Raw genomic sequence first — 24851 nt, 5'->3', positions numbered from 1 at the left:
ATTTTATAAGTGCCTTGCTGAAACTGGGAGGGAAAGAAGTCCTGATAATATTCTCAAGAACAAGAGATGGAAAATAGAAATCTTAATGAATCTATTACTACTAAAGATGTATCACTGACATTTCTATTCTCAGTAAATGTAAAAAAAAGAAGGGGGGGCTAGTTTTCACAGACTCATTCGCTATTTTCTCCATAAAATAAAGTCATATATGTACATTTACCAACAGTGAATTCACCTACCACAGGCACTTTCAAGTTGCTTTAACTACTTAGAAAAAAACCAATCCTATTAAGAATAGTTCTGAGGATGAGCCCCAGAAAGGCATTATTGTATATCTTTGTGATATGAATATCTGTATATCTTTGTGATATGAATTTTGACCCAAGTCATAAAAACACATTGCAAATAAAAATAAATGGAATTTGAAAGGCTGAGAGAAATTCCCAAAGTCATTTGGAAAGGCACGGAATGTGCTTCTAAGACCTGGAAGACAGTTCTGGTGCAGCAGTGGTCATCCTCACCTCAGCTTCTGCTTGGCCTCATCTGGGGTGTTTGGCTGTGAAAGTAATGTGGTTAAGGGGTACAAGCCTTCCCAAGTGGCTCCACCTTATTTACTTTGGTTGGCAATGAACTTTGGCAAATTCTTGAAAGAGGGAAGAAGTAGAGGAGAAATTACAGTTGTGTGGGATGGACCAATAATTTGTTTTGACACCCTGTCCTGCCCCACCCTAAACCCTTGGCCCCAAATCTAGTCACACTTACACTTTGCCTCTTCCTCTCCCACCAAACCCTTCTGTTTCAGAGGTCTGCACCAGTGTCTGAAGCAGAGGACCTTGCTCTTTTCCATTATTCCCTTTCAGTCTGGCCCAGGGATCTTTTTTAATTGCCTCCTGGTTCGAAAGTCTGGAGACAAAGAACAAGGGATGGCAGGACTGAGTGTCGGCACAGGAGGTGCAAGCCAAGTGGTAAACTCTCAGAACACAGGTGGGTGTGGTCCTTTCTGTTTTGGCAAGAGTCTGGTCAAAGGTCATAAAATCTACTTCTAGCATAGAAATTCCTACTTACCACACCCAAAGCAGTCAAACATAAAAAGCTTAAGAAATTACTTTGGAAGAGTTGACCTGAATTTCTACGATAAACAGGCAAGTCAAAACAAGGGCATGGTTTTAGTTTGGGGTCTCACGCAAAAGACGGCCAAATGTTTCTAAATAGTTTGGGAAGCTGATTTGGGACACAAAGAAATTTGTCTAGAATTTTTTTTTTTTTTTACCATAATGTTGGTATTAAAAGCTTAAGAATGTTTAAGCTTTAAAAACTAAATTTAGTTTCCCACCTCAATTAACAAATTTCTTTCCTATCCAAACAAAATATACCAAGCCTTTCCACTGGGAACAAAAAGAATCTCTAAGCTATAATTAATGTAATTGTTCCTGGTGGTACTCTATGAATGACTGCAGAAATAAAAACCACCACAGAAACAGCTACTGGCCTAGGCCTGTGTATTTGCAAATAAATAGTTCTTTTGCACTTCCCTTCAAACATCAATTATCATCTCAAATAGCATTTTAAGAATGACCTGGTTCAAAAGGGAAATTATTTTGCAGTTCTACTGGCATAGTAAATGCTAATGTGATGGAAAACTGAGGTAGGGCAGGGACATGGGACAAGCATCATGATTGACTTTTCCTGCCTATGATGAAAAATGCCGAGATACAGGAGGGACTCCATCTTAAGGCTAAGACTCTATTTTAAAAACGAGGGAGTTAGGAGGTAAGACCCCTAACAGATTCTTTGTTAATCAAACAATAATTAACCCTATCTTAAGGCAGGGCAGCAGTCCTAATTGCTATGTTCCCAGTGCTTGAGGGAAACACTATCTTGGAGAGGAATCAGAGCAGTAAGTTCCTTTTGTTAAGTTTATTTTACAGAATTATCTATAGGACTGACTGTGGATGGTAACATAATGTCTCTCATCAGAGAAAGACATCATGAGACCACATGTCAAGCCTACACCACCCACCCCACTTCATCCCCCCACCCCTGCCCTTTGCCCTATTCTTGAAAGCCTTAAAAGACAAAATCCTAAGCCCTTAAGGGCGCCTCCTCTCTGAGGTTGCCCATATTCCCCTTTCTTCAAATGTGTACTTTTAAAATAAAGCCTTTTCACTGCTAGACTTACTGCATTTTGTCTGTGCTCTTCCAGTGGTGTGTCTTTGTTACTTCATAATTTCAGTCTATGTTCTAAGCTTAAGTGCAAGTCTTCACCCTCTCTTTCCTACTATAGCTTCCTTGATCTCTGCTGCCTACAAGGCAGTCATTCCCTGCTACTCTTGCTTTAATGAATTCCTTCCTTACCTACACTCTTCCAACCTGCTCGAGAGTTCTTTCTCATTCAGAGCCAAGAACCCTCTCCCGTCCACACTGAGGGTTCACCTGGTGCGCAGAGAGAGACCTCCCTAGATGCAGCTGTCCGGCAACAGAACCATTCAGAAAGGTCTTGCTGTCATAACTGCCTCCTCACAAAGTTAAAGGAGAAAGTAGACACTAAATATTACTCTTTTAATAATGATGTAGGCTTTACTCAATCCAGAATTGATAAATTGGTTTTATCTTACCTCAAAATTGGTAAACTTTGAACAAGAACATATGGTTTCCAACTAACTTGAGAATTAACATTCATAAATCATATTAGTGTATCATAAATAACTTAAATGCCAGTGATTTCACTGTAGAAGCACATGTCAAACCTATCACTATTGTTCTTCACTGATGGGACAAGTTATGTTGTCTGCCTGCTCCTTTAGATTTTGGTTCCATAATAAGAACTATAATTTGGTGAATCTATATACTTTATGTAAAGACATTCACATAATAAGTCATGTTTAATCTTCACAACTCTATTACACAGGTATACCAGTCCTATTTTACAGATGAAGAAGCCAAGCTTAGAAAACTTAAATAACATGATTACATTTGTAGCACCAGTTACCGGTAGAGGTTAAATACAAACTCTAGATTAAACCTCTTGCCATTTCCCTAATTTAAAAATATTTTATTTCCTATGACTATTAAAATTTTGTTTAGTGCCATCTATTGTAATATATATTACAACTACAGTGAGATGAACAGTTCATTAAACATAATACATGTCTTTTCCAAAGTACTTTGTATCTCCAGCAACAATCCTTACCTGATAGACAGCATAGACAGTGTGGAAGATAGCATATGTGTCCTATAATAACATGGGAAGATTACCCCTGGACAGGACTCTGGGAGGAATGATGCTCAAGCCCCTCCCTCATCTGAAGTTCAGAGGAGTAGTTTGAAAGGACTAAACATTATGGACTTCAGTGATCAGGGGAAAATGGCAGCAGCTCGTGTTTACTGAGTATTGCTTGTAAGTCAGGCTTTGGGGCTGGCACTCCTCATGCTCAAAGGTATGACCTATTATCTTGAGGGTTGAGAAGAAATATGTATGTGGAAAGGAGGCCCATCACTCCAGAGCAGACGAACAGAGAAGTTAAGATCAGAGGGGACAGTATGTAAGGTGTATCTGGGAGGCAGCAAGGAGGCCAGGTTGACTACAGCACAGGCTGAGAACAAAGGGACAGGAGATGATGTTGGAAAAGTAGAGTGGGCCAGATTACCAAGTGTCCTGAATAGCAAGCCTCTGAATACCAGATTACCAAGCCCCTGAATATAGTCTTTATCCTGGAGCCAAATGGACTCTCAGAAGAGAATGACAAGGCAAAAATATTTTATGGCAGAGGTTTAATCTAATAGTCTATGTGTTAGACCAGACCATCAGGTGTGTTTGTTTCATCTATATTTCATATTTTAAAAGCTGAATACCTCTAGACAAGGTGTGGGAGTCTTCTTCCTAGCATTCTACAACTAAGTCATTTCATTTACTTTTATTACCTAATTGGCCCCATTGCATATCAGTTGGAGACCTGAAGTTTATATAGTACTAATGTAAGAGCATTTGGATGGGGAGAAGATGGTACAGCAGATGGGGAAACTTGTTAAGTAACTATTGTAAAAGTCCAAGAAAAGGCAGTAAAGATGTAAGTTAAAAGAATGATTAAATGGAAAAGAAAAGGAGCTGAGCACAATCAAGAGAAGCATTAATTAATTACAAAATTTAGAGGACAGAATAAAAAAGAAAGGCAAAGATGAGACTATCTGGCACAAAGAAAAATTGGGTAATTCCTAGATAACCCTTTGGGGGCTCTTTAGACATGAGCATAAATCCTGGGTCAGCCATTTTCCACGAACCCTATGCTATTGGAAGCCTGCATTTGCTCTATTCAAAGGAAGCTGGATGGACTTCCCCTGCTCTCCTCAAAAGAGCTATTCTGGGAAGATCAATCACGGCTGCTGTTTCTAAGACCCCCTCCTTTGTCTGAGATCAACAGAACAGCTACCTACATGATTTCATAATCCTGCTACTTAGTCTCAAGCCTCCCATCTCTTGGTAAGGGAGTCCCACAGTGTCTAGTCTTAATGTAACTTTACCTCTCTAATCCCAGCGATCTAGATAAGAGACAGGGATGAAGCCTGTCCAGAAGTCACTTAGATTCTTTGAAGACAAACCCAACAGCAATTTTGGGCTGTCATCTTTCTCCCTATCAGAAAGTTCTACCTGTAACACAGGTAGACCTGAAAATATCTAAGTAAATGTTGCCAACATAGATGGAGGGTGCCATGTTTTGCCCTCCTTCAGATTAGAAGCTTTCTAAAGACTCAAGCAGAGGCAAATCACCTGATGACATTATTTCCAAATACAAAAGACACTTGTATCTGAAGCATTTAATACATATGACAACTCCACAAAAAGATTACACACGTGTATGTTAATGAAGAGAAATGAATGGTTCATCTCTATATGGCATACCTTCTTGCTAAACCATGCTCACAAAGTAGATCTCTGAATTACATACTAAGATTATTTTCAACGTGAAAAGATACATTTCCGTAAAATTTACCCAACATTTGATGTGTCATTAATTTAGAGAACAAAACAACTCCCCTCCTCCCACGCACGTAACAGTCCACTGAGTGGACTTTTATTAGCATTATGGGGTTAGATTATAAAGCCACCTTGAATTTGCAGAGCGTATTTCTTCTCCCAGGTTTTCGTGCTAAGAACATCTGAGGAATTCAGAGACAATAATGCAACCCTTCCAAGTTCCAGAACCAAGGAAGTCAATGATTTATTAGTATTACCAGGTTCCTGGGTAAAGGGGTTTGAATTCTCATTAATCATGTCAGCATATTATGGGTATTGCAATAAAATGTAGTCTTTTTTCAAAAATCAAGATACTCAGATTCAGCAAACAGAAAACACTTGCAGTCAGATGTGTTAGACTGTAGGCTTTATACACATGTGATTATGTGTGTGTGATTAAGTGATTATGACCTTACTTTTTAATCACTGTATCTGTAATGTTGTGACACACACACAGAAGCTACTCAAATAAAATTTAATGAATAAGGGCATAAATGAGTGAATCTTTCTAATTTGCTATCTGACACTGCACATGTTATACCCTCTTTTTCTTAAAAATCTGTGAAATGAGCATGTTTTTGATGCTTTTTTTAAAGCAGTGGAGGTATACTTTTGATGATAGTGTGTCAATGCTTTTCTTACATAAGGAAGAACAGCCGTGCTTCAGATACTGAGCTATCATTCTACTTGGCAAAATTGTTCTGGATTTGAAAAAGCTTCCCAAACCTAGAAAAGTTTCATTTATACATGCCTCTGTATTAATGAATTAAATTAGTACAGACACTTTTAGGTCTCTGTAGATTTTGCATGAATTATTTCAGTTTATGTGATGAATCTAATTGTTTAAAAAAAGACACACAACAAATGCTTCCACTGGGCTGATGATGGTTATCAAAGCCAAGTTCCAATGAACCCAGACCTGAGCGATGAAAAATACTTTAAAAACAATTCTGGTAAAATTAGCCAATGGTGGCAGCACAGAGTCCCCAAAAGGCCAAAACTTCACCTGCTTCCTCACTGTATCTTCAGCACCAGACACACGGAAGATTTCTTTAATAAAGTTTTACTGAAAGCATGAAACAAACAGTGTTTGGCTTAAAATAAATTTGCACTTATAAGCAAACCCACTATTACTTGGACATTTTGCTTAATCCCAAACCTCATTCTTAAGGTATTCAGAAAGTACTTCTGAAACTTTAAAAACTCTTCCTGACAAAGTTTGGCATATTTTATTACAGTATATTTCTCAGAATGCTGAAGGAAGTATTCAGAAACAACCTGTTCAGCACTATCATAGGAAGGCAAGTAAGTTTTATTAATCATATGTAGCTTTTGGGGTTCTTAACACAACAGACCAACATTTTAGGAAAAGGGATCACTGCATATGAAAAATAACCTCACAGGAAAGATAACTTTAAAATGTAACTACACATAGTTTTCACCACTAGGTACTACCTAGTAGGAAAAACTGACATTATGAGTTTGGGGAAGGGTATTCCACCTACTTGGGATACAGTGTTAATTCAACAGTAATCCCCAACAGAAATGGTCTTTAAGGGAGGGAAACTCAACAGGAGCTAGATGATCCTTCCAAACAGTTTATGCACAAAAAGGTGGAACCACATGTCTTTCCTACAAGGCCAACTGGGTTATTGGTGTGAAAGATGCATCGGATAATGGTAGTCTTTTGGTATTACAGGTAGATTTGAATATGGGTGTGACTTGCTTGGATAATTCCCCATACCAGAGGTCTGCCGAAAATAAGAGAAGGAATATTGGGTCTGATGCTATTCTATTAGCTTAATTTAACCTTTTTTTTTTTTTTTGACAATTTTTAGGACATGGGGTAAAATACATCACATAAAATTGCCATTTTAACCATTCTCAAATGCACAATTCCATGGCGTTAATTACACTTGCAATGTAATCACCATCACCACTATCTATTTTTAAAGTTTTCATTACTCAAAACAGAAACCCTGTACTCATTAAGTGCTGTTAAATAATTTTAAGAAAGAAATTTAGAAGAAAAATCACAGTTGATGGAGAATTGCCTCTAAGTGGCAACAGAGGAAGCCAAGGATGGAACAGATATTTCAGAAAGCTCTCAGGATTCTGTTTTCATGCATATTTTATTGTCTATTTTGGCTTTATTACTTTCCCATTTTCCACTGAGGTGTTTTTTTTTTTCCCAATGAAAATGCAAAATTAGAAAACATGGATATAAATGGAACTTAGAACCTCACTTAGATAAAAATATAAGATGAAGAAGAAGAAAGTTAATTAGGATTCTAATTTTCAGAGGAGAAAACAGGGACTTAGGTAAAATGGTACCTCCATAAAGCTAGTAACTTGTGGAGTCAGTGTGTGAATTAAGACTATAACACTCTGCTCTTTGCACTCTACTAGCCTCCTTCCTGAGCAGGTATAGATTTGGTATGGCTTTTATCTTTTTTTCTTGAAATTTAAAAAACTGTAGTATCAAACAAAAGAGGATGGATATCTTGAGCCTCTCTTTTTTTAACCTTGGTTCTGATTAGCTTCATTACTGTTAAGAGAAACTTTATAAGTTTGAATTATTTATAGTACTTGACTTAAACAAGTAGTAAGCATTAAGTTTGTTCAAACCTAAAGCATACAAATGAACACTGAAAGAGAAGACTCACAACATACAACTTAATGGCTTAAAAATCCATCCAATATCTCCTAGTCTTATTGTATTTTAAAATGTTTCCTTTACTCTGTTATGCTGTTTTAAAGATAGAAAACATATTAATAATAAGAAATAGTGAGCATATATTATATTTTATCTTCTAAATGTATGAGAAGAAAAATGAGATTTCCTTACCAGCATGTAACTAATCTTGTCTTGATCATAATTGCCAGGACTGCCAAATAAAAGTCACAGGAATATAAAAAGTGGTGTTCATAATGCTTACTGTACCCACAAGAATGCAATATAACTTCCTGAAGTATAAACATCACGAACATGATGAATATAAATAAAAAAGCCATTTTATTCAGTACATGTAAATAAATAAAACTGCTAATGATTAAAAGCTTATGTTAACTAAAATTTCCCCCCATGTTTGAGATCTGGGAAAATTAAAAAAAAAAACGCAATATTTAGCATACATGTACTTAATAAATTTTCACTTTAATTTTAGCTGTGCTTTTATGAAATCTCAAATTTACCTCTGCAATCTCTATCCTTTTTGCAAGATCATCGAGAGAAAGACAGCTATCATCGGAAGGCAGATTCTCCTGCAGACTGTAGGATGCTTCTTCAGGGGAAAGATCTTGAAGGAGATCAGAGTCTTCCTCTTGGTTATCTTCACAGGAAAGGGACTCTTCAGTATCTTTTAAGCATCCTTCTAGAAGGCTGTTCAAATAGTCTTCGGTTTCTTTGCTGACGTGTTCCTCAGCTCCCTTTTCCTCTGGGGCCATATACACCTCTGGAAGCAGTGTACTTAACTCAGATAGTTCATTATTTCCACAAAGCACACCCTCAGAGCACTCTGAGTCAGCCTGCCCCTGTGGTGATTTTCCATCACAGTCTGTGAGGCCAGGTTGCTGCAGCTCATTTATTTCATTGTTCTCAAGCTGGTCCGTGGGCCATGCCTCAGAAGCACCCTGAAGTGGCAAGTGGAGTTCCTTTCTTTGAGCCTGTGAGTATTTACCATCAGAAATCAACACAGAAGATACGAGGTGAGAGGCTGGTAAAGTCAATGGCTCTAACATGGACCCCCTGGAAAGCGACGCCTCAGGGTCCTCAGCAATGCCCTCTCTTTTGGCTACATTGTGGCAGGCCTCCGTCTGAGCCAGCTGCAAGCTGCTGTCATCCTCACAAGCATTATCGGAAGAGTGTGGCACAGCCCTGCTCCCAGCAGTCTCCAAGGGCTGGGCGTGGAGCTCTGGGGTGGCTCCGGTGCTGCAGAGCAGCTCCTCCGTGTGGCGCTTCCCTGCAGTTCCCAGAAGGCTGCGGAGACCTGCCTGCCCGTCTGTCTGCTGACAGCAGGGGCTGCTCTCCAGGGTCTCCTCTCTGTGTTGGCTTTCTTTACTTGGTTCCATGCCAAGACAAGCTTCACTCTCTGAAGATGAGGAAAAACAAGTTGTTTTAAGATCCAAAACAATACTTTCTACAGGAGGGGAGAAAGAACCTAGGAACAATATGTGTGACATAACAATGTTCTAAACATCTCAAGTAGAAATTCTATCTGGATGACAGGGTCTTCAGGTAGAGGAAATACCGTAAATATTCAGTAAATAGTCCTTTACATATAAAAATTAACAGAGATTATTTGAAAATATGTTAAGAGTATATATACATAGTCTTCATTAATACTGAAAAACATTTTTCAAGGGTTTAAGAGATTCTCCTGAGCTTTATTGACCTTCTATATTTAAATGGGTATTTTGAAGTACAGAAAAATTATTGAGCATATCTATGAAATGGCATATTAAACATTTTCACATAATGAACCTTTGTCATATATTTATGTACTTTAAAGTGTAAGAAAAGCAATATTGGTTATGACCTATTAAGACTAACCTAAGGAACACACATCTGTCCTGTTCAAATTTATTTAAACATGATATCCTTAATAACAACATCCTTAATTAATGTGTTTGAAAATTACTTGCGATTTCTTAAAGGGAGGAAGCATAAAGCAGTGGTATAAAGCATAAGTTTTGGCACCAGGCAGAAACAGGTTTGAATTTTGATCTTTCAGCTTCTATTTTATATAAAATCAATTTTTTTTTTTTTTTTAAATAATTATTTTTTATTGAAGGGTAGTTGACACACAGTATTACATTACATGAGTTTCAAGTGTACAACACAGTGGTAGAACATTTATATACATAATTCTAGGTTCCAGCTATCACCCTACCAAGCTGTTACAGTATCTTGACTATATTCCTTATGCTATACATTACATCCCGGTTACTTATTTATTTTACCATTGGAAGTCTGTCCTTTTTTTTTTTTTTTTTTTTGTGAGGGCATCTCTCATATTTATTGATCAAATGGTTGTTAACGACAATAAAATTCTGTATAGGGGAGTCAATGCTCAATGCACAATCATTATTCCACCCCAAGCCTAATTTTCATCAGTCTCCAATCTTCTGAGGCATAACAAACAAGTTCTTACATGTAGAACAAATTCTTACATAATGAATAAGTTACATAGTGAACAGTACAAGGGCAGTCATCACAGAAACTTTCGGTTTTGCTCATGCATTATGAACTATAAACAGTCAGTTCAAATATGAATACTGATTTGGTTTTTATACTTGATTTATATGTGGATACCACATTTCTCTCTTTATTATTATTATTTTTAATAAAATGCTGAAGTGGTAGGTAGATACAAGATAAAGGTAGAAAACATAGTTTAGTGTTGTATGAGAGCACATGTAGATGATCAGGTGTGTGCCTGTAGACTATGTGTTAATCCAAGCTAGACCAGGGCAATAAAACATCCACGTATGCAGAAGATTTCTCTCAGAACGGGGGGGTGAGGTTCTAAGCCTCACCTCTGTTGATCCCCAATTTCTCACCTGATGGCCCCCCTGCGACTGTGCCTGTCTTAGGTTGTTCCTCCCTTGAGGAATCTTACCCGTCTCTGGCTAACCAGTCATCTTCCAGGGCCATACAGGGAAATGTAAAGTTGGTAAGTGAGAGAGAAGCCTTATTGTTTGAAAAGGTTAGCTTTTTACTTCTTTGCATATTTATGCCCTGTGGCTTCTATGCCCAGCATTTGTCTTGAAGTATCTTTACCACTTGGAAGAATTATGATACTCGGTAAATTTGATATGAGGCACAAATTCTATTTAAGGGTTGTAATTAGGAAGGAAGAAGAAAAGCTATAGAAGTAGCAGGCGGAAGAAAACATGGGAAGATTGATTATTTCTTTGATATATCTTCTTGTAGAGTAACTTCAGCATGTATAGGTTTTAAGCTACTACTTAAATTGCACACACACATTAACATAATAGGAGTATAGTTACATAACCAAAGCATATCTGTAATTACCAGCCATCTGCAGTGAAACCAAGAAAACCAGTTAGGCACCTTAGGCATTTGTGAAAACTTATCTATGATATGGTGGATATTGTCCAAATGAACTTGAACAGTCTGAGAGAAATCAGACAAATTAAAACAACCCATTCCTGGGGACTGTTCACATGCCATATGTTCTTTTAACAATAAATAGTTTGTAATTGTAAGACTTTGGAGCGCTACAATTTGCACTTCTCCAAATTCTTGGTTGAGTTCCAACAGTATAGATCCAGTCCAAATTTGTTGTTTTACTGTATGCACAGGCCAGCTTAGATATCTCCTTCCTCATTCCCATGGCAGGTCCAGGAACTGGTGGGATGAGTGCATCTACAGCTGTAGCAGTGCGTGGATCTTTGTTGGGGTTTTTTGATGATCATCTTCTGGCATGAGTCTTCCAGAGGGTGCAGATGTTGGAAGTTCTTTTTCATATCGTATCTTAGTTCATTTTCGGGGTAGCCCAATTAGGCTTTGATGCTCTGTATAAACACAAACAGACCCTTTGCCTACACTTTTATATGCCCTTTATACCCTTGTGTAGAACTCGTTGGAGGTTACCACACAGGAACTGCCTTTTTTTTTTTTTTTTGCTATCCCTAATCTACACTTACATGACGAATATTATGTTTACTAGGCTCTCCCCTATACCAGGTCTCCCCTATAAACCCCTTTACAGTCACTGTCCATCAGCATAGCAAAATGTTGTAGAATCACTACTTGCCTTCTCTGTGTTGTACAGCCCTCCCTTTTCTCCTACCCCCCCATGCATGTTAATCTTAATACCCCCCTACTTCTCCCCCCCTTATCCCTCCCTACCCACCCATCCTCCCCAGTCCCTTTCCCTTTGGTACCTGTTAGTCCATTCTTGAGTTCTGTGATTCTGCTGCTGTTTTGTTCCTTCAGTTTTTCCTTTGTTCTTATATTCCACAGATAAGTGAAATCATTTGGTATTTCTCTTTCTCCGCTTGGCTTGTTTCACTGAGCATAATACCCTCCAGCTCCATCCATGTTGCTGCAAATGATTGGATTTGCCCTTTTCTTATAGCTGAGTAGTATTCCATTGTGTATATGTACCACACCTTCTTTATCCATTCATCTATGGATGGACATTTAGGTTGCTTCCAATTCTTGGCTATTGTAAATAGTGCTGCAATAAACATAGGGGTGCATCTGTCTTTCTCAAACTTGATTGCTGCATTCTTAGGGTAAATTCCTAGGAGTGGAATTCCTGGTTCAATGGTAAGTCTGTTTTGAGCATTTTGATGTACCTCCATACTGCTTTCCACAATGGTTGAACTAACTTACATTCCCACCAGCAGTGTAGGAGGGTTCCCCTTTCTCCACAGCCTCGCCAACATTTGTTGTTGTTTGTCTTTTGGATGGCAGCCATCCTTACTGGTGTGAGGTGATACCTCATTGTAGTTTTAATTTGCATTTCTCTGATAATTAGCGATGTGGAGCATCTTTTCATGTGTCGTTGGCCATCTGTATTTCTTTTTTGGAGAACTGTCTGTTCAGTTCCTCTGCCCATTTTTTAATTGGGTTATTTGTTTTTTGTTTGTTGAGGCGTGAGAGCTCCTTATATATTCTGGACGTCAAGCCTTTATCGGATGTGTCATTTTCAAATATATTCTCCCATACTGTAGGGATCCTTCTTGTTCTATTGATGGTGTCTTTTGCTGTACAGAAGCTTTTCAGCTTAATATAGTCCCACTTACTCATTTTTGCTGTTGTTTTCCTTGCCCGGGGAGATATGTTCAAGAAGAGGTCACTCATGTTTATGTCTAAGAGGTTTTCGCCTATGTTTTCTTCCAGGAGTTTAATGGTTTCATGGCTTACATTCAGGTCTTTGATCCATTTTGAGTTTACTTTTGTATATGGGGTTAGACAATGGTCCAGTTTCATTCTCCTACATGTAGCTGTCCAGTTTTGCCAGCACCACCTGTTGAAGAGACTGTCATTTCGCCATTGTATGTCCATGGCTCCTTTATCAAATATTAATTGACCATATATGTCTGGGTTAATGTCTGGATTCTCTAGTCTGTTCCATTGGTCTGTGGCTCTGCTCTTGTGCCAGTACCAAATTGTCTTGATTACTATGGCTTTATAGTAGAGCTTGAAGTTGGGGAGTGAGATCCCCCCTACTTTATTCTTCTTTCTCAGGATTGCTTTGGCTATTCGGGGTCTTTGGTGTTTCCATATGAATTTTTGAATTATTTGTTCCAGTTCATTGAAGAATGTTGCTGGTAGTTTCATAGGGATTGCATCAAATCTGTATATTGCTTTGGGCAGGATGGGCATTTTGACGATATTAATTCTTCCTAGCCACGAGCATGGGATGAGTTTCCATCTGTTAGTGTCCCCTTTAATTTCTCTTAAGAGTGACTTGTAGTTTTCAGAGTATAAGTCTTTCACTTCTTTGGTTAGGTTTATTCCTAGGTATTTTATTTTTTTTGATGCAATTGTGAATGGAGTTGTTTTCCTGATTTCTCTCTCTGTTGGTTCATTGTTAGTATATAGGAAAGCCACAGATTTCTGTGTGTTGATTTTGTATCCTGCAACTTTGCTGTATTTCGATATCAGTTCTAGTAGTTTTGGGGTGGAGTCTTTAGGGTTTTTTATGTACAGTATCATGTCATCTGCAAATAGTGACAGTTTAACTTCTTCTTTACCAATCTGGATTCCTTGTATTTCTTTATTTTGTCTGATTGCCGTGGCTAGGACCTCCAGTACTATGTTAAATAACAGTGGAGAGAGTGGGCATCCCCGTCTAGTTCCCGATCTCAGAGGAAATGCTTTCAGCTTCTCGCTGTTCAATATAATGTTGGCTGTGGGTTTATCATAGATGGCCTTTATTATGTTGAGGTACTTGCCCTCTATTCCCATTTTGCTGAGAGTTTTTAACATGAATGGATGTTGAACTTTGTCAAATGCTTTTTCAGCATCTATGGAGATGATCATGTGGTTTTTGTCTTTCTTTTTGTTGATGTGGTGGATGATGTTGATGGACTTTCGAATGTTGTACCATCCTTGCATCCCTGGAATGAATCCCACTTGGTCATGGTGTATGATCCTTTTGATGTATTTTTGAATTCGGTTTGCTAATATTTTGTTGAGTATTTTTGCATCTACGTTCATCAGGGATATTGGTCTGTAGTTTTCTTTTTTGGTGGGGTCTTTGCCTGGTTTTGGTATTAGGGTGATGTTAGCTTCATAGAATGAGTTTGGGAGTATCCCCTCCTCCTCTATTTTTTGGAAAACTTTAAGGAGAATGGGTATTATGTCTTCCCTGTATGTCTGATAAAATTCCGAGGTAAATCCATCTGGCCCGGGGGTTTTGTTCTTTGGTAGTTTTTTGATTACCTCTTCAATTTCGTTGCTGGTAATTGGTCTGTTTAGATTTTCTGTTTCTTCCTGGGTCAATCTTGGAAGGTTATATTTTTCTAGGAAGTTGTCCATTTCTCCTAGGTTTCCCAGCTTGTTAGCATATAGGTTTTCATAGTATTCTCCAATAATTCTTTGCATTTCCGTGGGGTCCGTTGTGATTTTTCCTTTCTCGTTTCTGATACTGTTGATTTGTGTTGACTCTCTTTTCTTCTTAATAAGTCTGTCTAGAGGCTTATCTATTTTGTTTATTTTCTCGAAGAACCAGCTCTTGGTTTCATTGATTTTTGCTATTGTTTTATTCTTCTCAATTTTATTTATTTCTTCTCTGATCTTTATTATGTCCCTCCTTCTGCTGACCTTAGGCCTCATCTGTTCTTCTTTTTCCAATTTCGATAATTGTGACATTAGACCATTCATTTGGGATTGCTCTTCCTTTTTTAAATATGCTTGGATTGCTATATACTTTCCTCTTAAGACTGCTTTTGCTGTGTCCCACAGAAGTTGGGGCTTAGTGTTGTTGTTGTCATTTGTTTCCATATATTGCTGGATCTCCATTTTGATTTGGTCATTGATCCATTGATTATTTAGGAGCGTGTTGTTAAGCCTCCATGTGTTCGTGAGCCTCTTTGCTTTCTTTGTACAGTTTATTTCTAGTTTTATGCCTTTGTGGTCTGAAAAGTTGGTTGGTAGGATTTCAATCTTTTGGAATTTTCTGAGGCTCTTTTTGTGGCCTAGTATGTGGTCTATTCTGGAGAATGTTCCATGTGCACTTGAGAAGAATGTATATCCCGCTGCTTTTGGATGTAGAGTTCTATAGATGTCTATTAGGTCCATCTGCTCTACTGTGTTGTTCAGTGCTTCCGTGTCCTTACTTATTTTCTGCCCAGTGGATCTATCCTTTGGGGTGAGTGGTGTGTTGAAGTCTCCTAGAATGAATGCATTGCAGTCTATATCCCCCTTTAGTTCTGTTAGTATTTGTTTCACATATGCTGGTGCTCCTGTGTTGGGTGCATATATATTTAGAATGGTTATATCCTCTTGTTTGACTGAGCCCTTTATCATTATGTAGTGTCCTTCTTTATCTCTTGTTACTTTCTTTGTTTTGAAGTCTATTTTGTCTGATATTAGTACTGCAACCCCTGCTTTCTTCTCACTGTTGTTTGCTTGAAATATGTTTTTCCATCCCTTGACTTTTAGTCTGTGCATGTCTTTGGGTTTGAGGTGAGTTTCTTGTAAGCAGCATATAGATGGGTCTTGCTTTTTTATCCATTCTGTTACTCTGTCTCTTTTGATTGGTGCATTCAACCCATTAACATTTAGGGTGACTATTGAAAGATATGTACTTATTGCCATTGCAGGCTTTAAATTCGTGGTTACCAAAGGTTCAAGGTTAGCCTCTTTAGTATCTTACTGCCTAACTTAGCTCGCTTATTGAGCTGTTATATACACTGTCTGGAGATTCTTTTCTTCTCTCCCTTCTTGTTCCTCCTCCTCGATTCTTCATATGTTGGGTGTTTTGTGCTGTGCTCTTTCTAGGAGTGCTCCCATCTAGAGCAGTCCCTGTAAGATGTTCTGTAGAGGTGGTTTGTGGAAAGCAAATTCCCTCAGCTTTTGTTTGTCTGGGAATTGTTTAATCCCACCGTCATATTTGAATGATAGTCGTGCTGGATACAGTATCCTTGGTTCAAGGCCCTTCTGTTTCATTGTATTAAATATATCATGCCATTCTCTTCTGGCCTGTAGGGTTTCTGTTGAGAAATCTGACGTTAGCCTGATGGGTTTCCCTTTATAGGTGAACTTTTTCTCTCTAGCTGCCTTTAACACTCTTTCCTTGTCCTTGATCTTTGCCATTTTAATTATTATGTGTCTTGGTGTTGCCCTTCTTGGATCCTTTCTGTTGGGGGTTCTGTGTATTTCCGTGGTCTGTTTACTTCCTCCCCCAGTGTGGGGAAGTTTTCAGCAATTATTTCTTCTAAGATACTTTCCATCTCTTTGCCTCTCTCTTCTTCTTCTGGGACCCCTATAATACGGATATTGCTCCTTTTAGATTGGTCACACAGTTCTCTTAATATTGTTTCATTCCTGGAGATCCTTTTGTCTCTCTCTATGTCAGCTTCCATGCGTTCCTGTTCTCTGATTTCAATTCCATCAATGGCCTCTTGCATTCTATCCATTCTGCTTATAAACCCTTCCAGAGTTTGTTTCATTTCTGCGATCTCCTTTCTGGCATCTGTGATCTCTTTCCGGACTTCATCCCATTTTTCTTGCGTATTTCTCTGCATCTCTGTCAGCATGTTTATGATTCTTATTTTGAATTCTTTGTCAGGAAGACTGGTTAGGTCTGTCTCCTTCTCTGGTGTTGTCTCTGTGATCTTTGTCTGCCTGTAGCTTTGCCTTTTCATGGTGATAGGAATAGTCTGCAGAACTGGGACGAGTGACGGCTGGAAGGACTTCCTTTCTTGTTGGTTTGTGGCCCTCCTCTCCTGGGAGAACAGCGGCCTCTAGTGGCTTGTGCTGCGCAGCTGCGCGCAGACAGGGTTTCTGCTTCCTGCCCGGCTGCTATGGAGTTAATCTCCGCTGTTGCTGTGGGTGTGGCCTGGCTCGGGCAGCTACTCCAAAATGGTGGAGTCGCGTTGGAGCAGGAGCTGCTGGGAGGCTATTTATCTCCGTAAGGGGCCTCCCTGCTCCCTGCAGCCCAGGGGTTAGGGTGCCCAGAGATTCCGGATTCCCTACCTCTGGATTAAGTGGCCCGCCCTGCCCCTTTAAGACTTCCAAAAAGCACCCGCCAAAACAAAACAACGACCACAAAAAAAAACAAGAAAAAAAATTTTTTTAATTAAAAAAAAAAAAAAAATTTTTAATTAAAAAAAAAAAGGTGGTCGTTCGTTTTTCTTTATTCTCCGGTGCCAGCCTCAGGCCTCTGCTCACCAGTCTTTCTGCCCTGTTTCCCTAATATTGGGGTCCCTGTCCCTTTAAGACTTCCAAAAAGCGCTCGCCAAAACAAAGCAGCAAAAAAGCAAAAAAAAAAAAATGGTCGCGCGCTTTTCTTATGTCCTCTGTCGCCCAGCCTCCAGTGCCTGCTCACTGTTCTTGCTGCCCTGTTTTCCCAGTATCGGGGGCCCTGCACTCTGGCCCGGATGGCTGGGGCTGGGTGTTCGGCAGCCCTGGGCTCCGTCTCCCTCCCGCTCTGCCTGCTCTTCTCCCGCCGGGAGCTGGGGGGAGGGGCGCTCGGCTCCCGCGGGGCCGGGGCTTGTATCTTACCCCCTTCGCGAGGCGCTGGGTTCTCTCAGGTGTGGATGTGGTCTGGATATTGTCCTGTGTTCTCTGGTCTTTATTCTAGGAAGGGTTGTCTTTGTTATATTTTCATAGATATATGTTGTTTTGGGAGGAGATTTCCGTTGCTCTACTCACGCCGCCATCTTCCGCCCCCTCATATATAAAATCAATTTTAACTATTTTTCTTTCACTGTAAAACTAAACAGTTAAGAACCTTCCCACATACACTAGTGTATAGAGTGGCAGGTAACAGAGAAGCTTGTTCATGATTCAGCTAGTTTATTGGTCCATTTAAGCATTCCTTACTACCATGGAACTTGTAACTTTTTAAAAACAGTCACCTTTGATTAGTTTTTGTTTTACTCTTTAATTTATATGAATAATGGGCCAACGTTAAAGACAAAGATGAAATATAGAGATAATTACATTCTACTTGGGCTTTTCATTTATTGGTACTTCCATAATTACCAATGGACAACGGAGGCACATACCAGACCAAAGAAAAGGCAGTACTTCAACACCACCTTCTGATTTTGATGCTGGGGTTCTTGTTTGTGGAGCCGAAGAATGAGCTTCACAAACAGTCAAGGTAGGAGAGCAAGGTACAGGCTTTTATTTAGAGATAAAGTGAAAGGACAGAGCTCCTGGCTCACGCCAGGAGGGGACAAGAGAGTCCGTAGTGGTGCGTTGTCTAGGGGGTTTTATAGGCAGCTGAGGATTTTTCGAGAACATGAAAAAACTTAGGGGTGTGGACTTGTTAAGTGGTCCCTGAATATTTAGAATTAACTTAATACAAGTAACTTCCTCGATGATTTCTCCCTGAGATACCAGCATCTTGGTCTGGGAGCATATGAAACAAGGCCACCTGCTCAGGCCCCAAGGTGGGCCGAGGTATTGTTTGCTAAAGAGTAAGTTAAGAATATCTAACGTCTTAACTTCTTGGGTATTAAAATGCAATCTTATCTTTAAGGTGGAATCCTTCCTGCCTTTTACTGTGTTGTTTATGCCTGGGCTTACTTGCTAAATTAGTTGCCCAGTTTGCAAAATCTGAAGGAGGAAAGACAGCACATAGGCCTGGGCCTTTTAGTATGCTAAAAAGAACCTTACACATGATTATAAATGGTTAGCATAATAAAATATGTGCTGCTCTTCTTTATTTGAGGAACATTAACTGATTTCACTGAAGAATGATTCTAGAGCTCAATGTTTAACATAGACTTTCAACAGGGGGGTTTCCTTGCATGTAGTTACATTGCTCTGACTGGAAATATCTCGCCCTGCCCCCTCTGGAGGCCCTCACCCTACTCTGACTACCTCCACGGTCCCTGTCTCAATTTGAGAGTCAGATGGAGGACAGTCACCTGTACTCTGGACTGCCAAGTTTGGAGGGTTTGTATTACCGTCTTGCATACCTTGACTTAAATATCAGAGGAAGAGAGGACAAGGAGAGAAAGCTCACATTTGGGACAATACCACATTCCTTCTCTCTTCTTACTCCAAAGAATCACAAAGTTTGGGAGACTAAGAAATCATGGGGACATTTTACCCCCTAGTTGGCTGCTTCTCCACCGAGCTTGCTGGTCTGCCTCTGTCTGAATGGGGGAGGGAGAGCAAACAGCACCACAGCCAGAGGAAAAGGCCAACCCCTTGTCTACAAGTTGCCTGTGCTGACAGAAGATGGCCCTCAAAACATACAGGAGGCAGAGAGTAAATGAGATGGAGAGCCGTGGTCTCATAGATACTTTGTTAAAGCCCAGGAAAAGAGAAGATGGGCACGCTGTCTCCAGCTGAGGGTCAGTTACCTAAGGGACTGCAAGTATCTAGGACAGCGAAGTGGAAACAAGCTCCTCTTCAGCTGGTCCTGCTGGAGCCACAACACATCCCCAAAGAACAACCTGGTTTTAGTCTCATGCGCTAGTCTCGCTAGCTCCACTGAGAGAAGACTGTGCTCCCAGTTCCTGTGGAGCTGGAGGGCAGAGAAGAGCTTTGAATAAAATGAGATTTACGTGTTAAGATGAAGTTAGGAACTGAAAATGACTGAGTCTTAAGGAATCAGAACAAAAGTATTTAACAGCTATGAGAGAATGAAAAGCTGCAAAGTCAGCCTGAGATTTCATGTATGAGTGGAAAAGTGAGGTGTTTGATGGCAGTTACTACACAAAATACAATCATTTTAAGTACTGTTTCTTATGAACCAAGACACCCTTTAAGTGGTAAGTAATAAAGACTGCATGGGTACAATGTATTGTTTACAAAATACCAGCCTGAAAACAGTTGCTTTATTCCATTATTAGGAACAATACAAACTATGGAAAACAAGGTACTAATTAAAAGGCAAAGGGCAAGAGTTCCATAGTTAGATCAGAGTAGTTCCAGTTCATGTTTGATGCCATATAAAATCTAAGTTATTACCATTTACAACAACATGGATGGAGCTAGAGGGGTATTATGCTCAGTGAAATAAGCCAGGCAGAGAAAGACAAGTATCAAATTATTTCACTCTTCTGTGGAGTATAAGAACAAAGAAAAAACTGAAGGAACAAAACAGCAGCAGACTCACAGAACCCAAGAATGGACTAACAGTTACCAAAGGGAAAGGGATTGGGGAGGATGGGTGGGAAGGGAAGGATAAGGGGGAAAAAGGGGCATTATGATTAGCAGACATAATGTAGTGAGGGGGCACGGGGAAGGCAGTATAACCCAGAGAAGACAAGTAGTGATTCTATAGCATCTTATTATGCTGATGGACAATGACTGTAATGGGGTATGTGGTGGGGACTTGATAATGGGGGAGTCTAGTAACCACAATGTTGCTCATGTAATTGTATATTAATGATACCAAGAAAAAAATCTAAGTTATTTTTAATACATATTCAGTCTCCAAGTCAAACATGATGTATACATTTTATAATTGTGTCAAATTATGCTTTTGGAGAAAAGTTAAAATTTGTTTTTATAGATAAGGAAAACAGTCCCCTGCCTTACCCTCCCATCTGTATGATTCCTGTTCTCTAGGGGCAGCCACTTTTCAATTCTTTTAGCAGTTCCCTCTCATTTTTACCTCCCTTTCTAGATAAGACTGACACTGTTATCTATTGATTTTTAAGTTTCAGAAACCACCTACTGACTTTCTCCTATGGAAAAAATAATTAGTTCTCTTAGTTCTTTTTATCCCTTTCCTCCCATTATATATTATTTCAACACAATTCTGGGCAAATCAATATTCAAATTGATTTGATATATTACTATGGCTTTATAAAGATTATTCACAGCTGACCCATACTGTATATTATAATACATTTTCCTTTCTCATTTGTTTTATTTTCCTTGTTGTTAGTAACTGTCTCATTACTTCATTAAAAAATGTATCTTTACTTACCTATGTATCTCTAAACTCTGACAGATATATACAACTATGGCACATATACCAACAGAGCTATCAGTTTTAAAACATATCCTTCTTCAACCCTGATGGGGAGCTGCTCTCCAGGCCTGCCATGCAGGTATTGCCCTGGAACTCCCCTTCCCCGTGATGCTAGGAATTCCCCTTGGCTCTGTGTTGGAAATCTTGTTTTCTGAATCCCAGGTCTTCCTCTTTGCTTATTCTCTCTTACTAGAACATTCCCTAAGAAAAGGTACATAGAGGGTAAACTTTCTAAGACTGTTCACATGTGAAAGTCTTTATTCCTTCCTCCATGACTAAACCTTTGGTTGTAAGGTTTCCTAGGTTAGGAATCACTCACTCTCACAATTTTGAAGGCAGTGCTCTATCATGTCTAGTTTTCAGCAGGGCTATAAAGAGTCTGTCACCATTTTGAATACAAATCCCTTAAAAGTTCGATTTTTGTCGTCGAAGATTTTGGTTCTTTATTTCTAGTGTCCTGAAACTCTGACAAGTTTCTCATTCTCTATGTTGGGTACTTGGTTAAATTTTCAATCTGGAAACTTATGACCTTCAACTCTGGGACATCTTCATGCATTATTTCTTTGATAATTTGTCCCTTGCAATTTTTGTTCTCTCCTTTAGAATGCCTGTGCTTGGATTTTGGGTCTCATGGACTGATCACCTAGACCTTTTCTGTCAAACTGTTCATCTCTTTGTCTTTGGATGGTCTTTGTGGGATACAGCCTCAGTTTTATCCTTCAACGGTTGTAATTGATTTTTTATTTTGGCCATCACATTTTTTAATTCCTAGGAGTTATTTTTAATTCTCTGAATGTTCCTTTATTTAACAGCATCTTATCCTTGTTTTCATACATACAATATTTTCTCAATTCTCTGTGATAATATTGTTGAATCATTAAAAAGTTTTTATTTATTTATTATTTTTTATTTTGGCATCATTAATCTACAGATACGTAAAGAACATTATGTTTACTAGGCTTCCCCCTTCACCAAGTGCCCCCCACATACCCCTTACCCCTTCACAGTCACTGTCCATCAGCGCAGTTAGATGCTGTAAAATCACTACTTGTCTTCTCTGTGTTGCACAGCCCTCCCCGTGCCCCCCCCACTATATATGCTAATCATAATGCCCCCCCCTTTTCCCCGCCCTTATCCATCCCTTCCCACCCATCCTCCCCAGTCCCTTTCCCTTTGGTAACTGTTAGTCCATTCTTGGGTTCTGTGATTCTGCTGCTGTTTTTTTCCTTCAGTTTTCCTTTGTTCTTATACTCCACATATGAGTGAAATCATTTGGTACTTGTCTTTCTCCGCCTGGCTTCTTTCACTGAGCATAATACCCTCTAGCTCCATCCATGTTGTTGCAAATGGTAGGATCTGTTTTTTTCTTATAGCTGAGTAATATTCCATTGTGTATATGTACCACATCTTCTTTATGCATTCATCTACTGGTGGACATTTAGGTGGCCTCTGTATCTTGGCTATTGTAAATAGTGCAGTGATAAACATAGGGGTGCATCTGTCTTTTTCAAACTGGAGTGCTGCATTCTTAGGGTGAATTCCTAGAAGTGGAATTCCTGGGTCAAATGGTATTTCTATTTTGAGCATTTTGAGGAACCTCCATACTGCTTTACACAATGGTTGAACTAATTTACACTCCCACCAGCAGTGTAGGAGGGTTCCCCTTTCTCCACAACCTTGCCAACATTTGTTGTTGTTTGTCTTTTTGATGATGGCAATCCTTACTAGTGTGAGGTGATATCTCATTGTGGTTTTAATTTGCATTTCTCCGATGACAAGCGATGTGGAGCATCTTTTCATGTGTCTCTTGGCCATCTGAATTTCTTCTTTAGAGAACTGTCTATTCAGCTCCTTTGCCCATTTTTTTAATTGGATTATTTGCTTTTTGTTTGTTGAGGTACCTGAGCTCTTTATATATTTTGGATGTCAACCCTTTATCGTATCTGTCATTTATGAATATATTCTCCCATACTGTAGGATACCTTTTTGTTCTATTGATGGTGTCCTTTGCTGTACAGAAGCTTTTCAGCTTGATATAGTCCCACTTGTTCATTTTTGCTTTTGTTTCCCTTGCCCGGGGAGATATGTTCATGAAGAAGTCACTCATGTTTATGTCCATGAGATTTTTGCCTAAGTGTTTTATGGTTTCATGACTTACATTCAGGTCTTTGATCCATTCTGAATTTACTTTTGTGTATGGGGTTAGATAGTGATCCAGTTTCATTCTCTTACATGTAGCTGTTCAGTTTTGCCTGCACCATCTGTTGAAGAAACTGTCATTTCCCCATTGTATGTCCAGGGCTCCTTTATCAAATATTAATTGGCCATCTATGTTTGGGTTAATGTTTGGAGTCTCTATTCTGTTCCACTGGTCTGTGGCTCTGTTCTTGTGCCAGTACCAAATTGTCTTGATTACTGTGGCTTTGTAGTAGAGCTTGAAGTTGGGGAGTGAGACCCCCCTCCCCACTTTATTCTTCCTTCTCAGGATTGCTTTGGCTATTCGGGGTCTTTGGTGGCTCCAAATGAATTTTTGAACTATTTGTTCCAGTTCATTGAAGAATGCTGCTGGTAATTTGATAGGGATTGAATCGAATCTGTATATTGCTTTGGGCAGGATGGCCATTTTGACGATATTAATTCTTCCTAGCCAGGAGCATGGGATGAGTTTCCATTTGTTAGTGTCCTCTTTAATTTCTCTTAAGAGTGTCTTGTAGTTTTCAGGGTATAGGTCTTTCACTTCCTTGGTTAGGTTTATTCCTAGGTATTTTATTCTTTTTGATGCTATTGTGAATGGAACTGTTTTCCTGATTTCTCTTTCTATTAGTTCATTGTTAGTGTATAGGAAAGCCACAGATTTCTGTGTGTTAATTTTGTATCCTGCAACTTCGCTGAGTTCCGATATTAGTTCTAGTAGTTTTGGAGTGGAGTCTTTAGGTTTTTTATGTACAATATTATGTCATCTGCAAATAGTGACAGTTTGACTTCTTCTTTACCAATCTGAATTCCTTGTATTTTTTTGTTTTGTCTGATTGCCGTATCTAGGACCTCCAGTACTATGTTGAATAACAGTGGGGAGAGTGGGCATCCCTGTCTAGTTCCCGATCTCAGAGGAAAAGCTTTCAGCCTCTTGCTGTTCAGTGTGATGTTAGCTGTGGGTTTATGATATATGGCCTTTATTATGTTGAGGTACTTGCCCTCTATGCCCATTTTGTTGAGAGTTTTTATCATGAATGGATGTTGAATTTTGTCTAATGCTTTTTCAGCATCTATGGAGGTGATAATGTGGTTTTTGTCCTTCTTTTTGTTGATGTGGTGGATGATGTTGGTGGATTTTCGAATGTTGTACCATCCTTGCATCCCTGGGATGAATCCCACTTGGTCATGGTGTATGATCCTTTTGATGTATTTTTGAATTCGGTTTGCTAATATTTTGTTGAGTATTTTTGCATCTATGTTCATCAGGGATATTGGTCTGCAGTTTTCTTTTTTGGTGGGGTCTTTGCCTGGTTTTGGTATTAGGGTGATGTTGGCTTCATAGACTGCGTTTGGGAGTATTCCCTCCTCTTCTAATTTTTGGAAAACTTTAAGGAGAATGGGTATCATGTCTTTTCTGTATGTCTGATAAAATTCCGAGGTAAATCCATCTGGCCCGGGGGTTTTGTTCTTGGGTAGTTTTATGATTACTGCTTCAA

At 39.2% G+C, this 24851-nt stretch overlaps 1 protein-coding gene across 5 annotated transcripts in view; it reads right to left on the bottom strand.

Moving 5' to 3' along the window:
- The window catches only part of CNST (consortin, connexin sorting protein), a 141828-nt gene that overhangs the window by 29384 nt on the left and 87593 nt on the right, over positions 1–24851 (bottom strand). For all 5 annotated transcript variants that reach the window (XM_036918394.2, XM_036918392.2, XM_036918393.2 and 2 more), the window contains one exon: positions 8207–9102. In XM_036918394.2, coding sequence (XP_036774289.2) covers positions 8207–9102 — 896 coding nt within the window. The remainder of the gene's footprint in view (positions 1–8206; positions 9103–24851) is intronic.

This window comes from Manis pentadactyla, chromosome 9, assembly GCF_030020395.1.
Source record: "Manis pentadactyla isolate mManPen7 chromosome 9, mManPen7.hap1, whole genome shotgun sequence".
NCBI lineage: Eukaryota > Metazoa > Chordata > Mammalia > Pholidota > Manidae > Manis > Manis pentadactyla.
The sequence above is the reverse complement of the archived record's forward strand: the minus strand, read 5'-3'. Positions and strand labels throughout refer to the sequence as shown.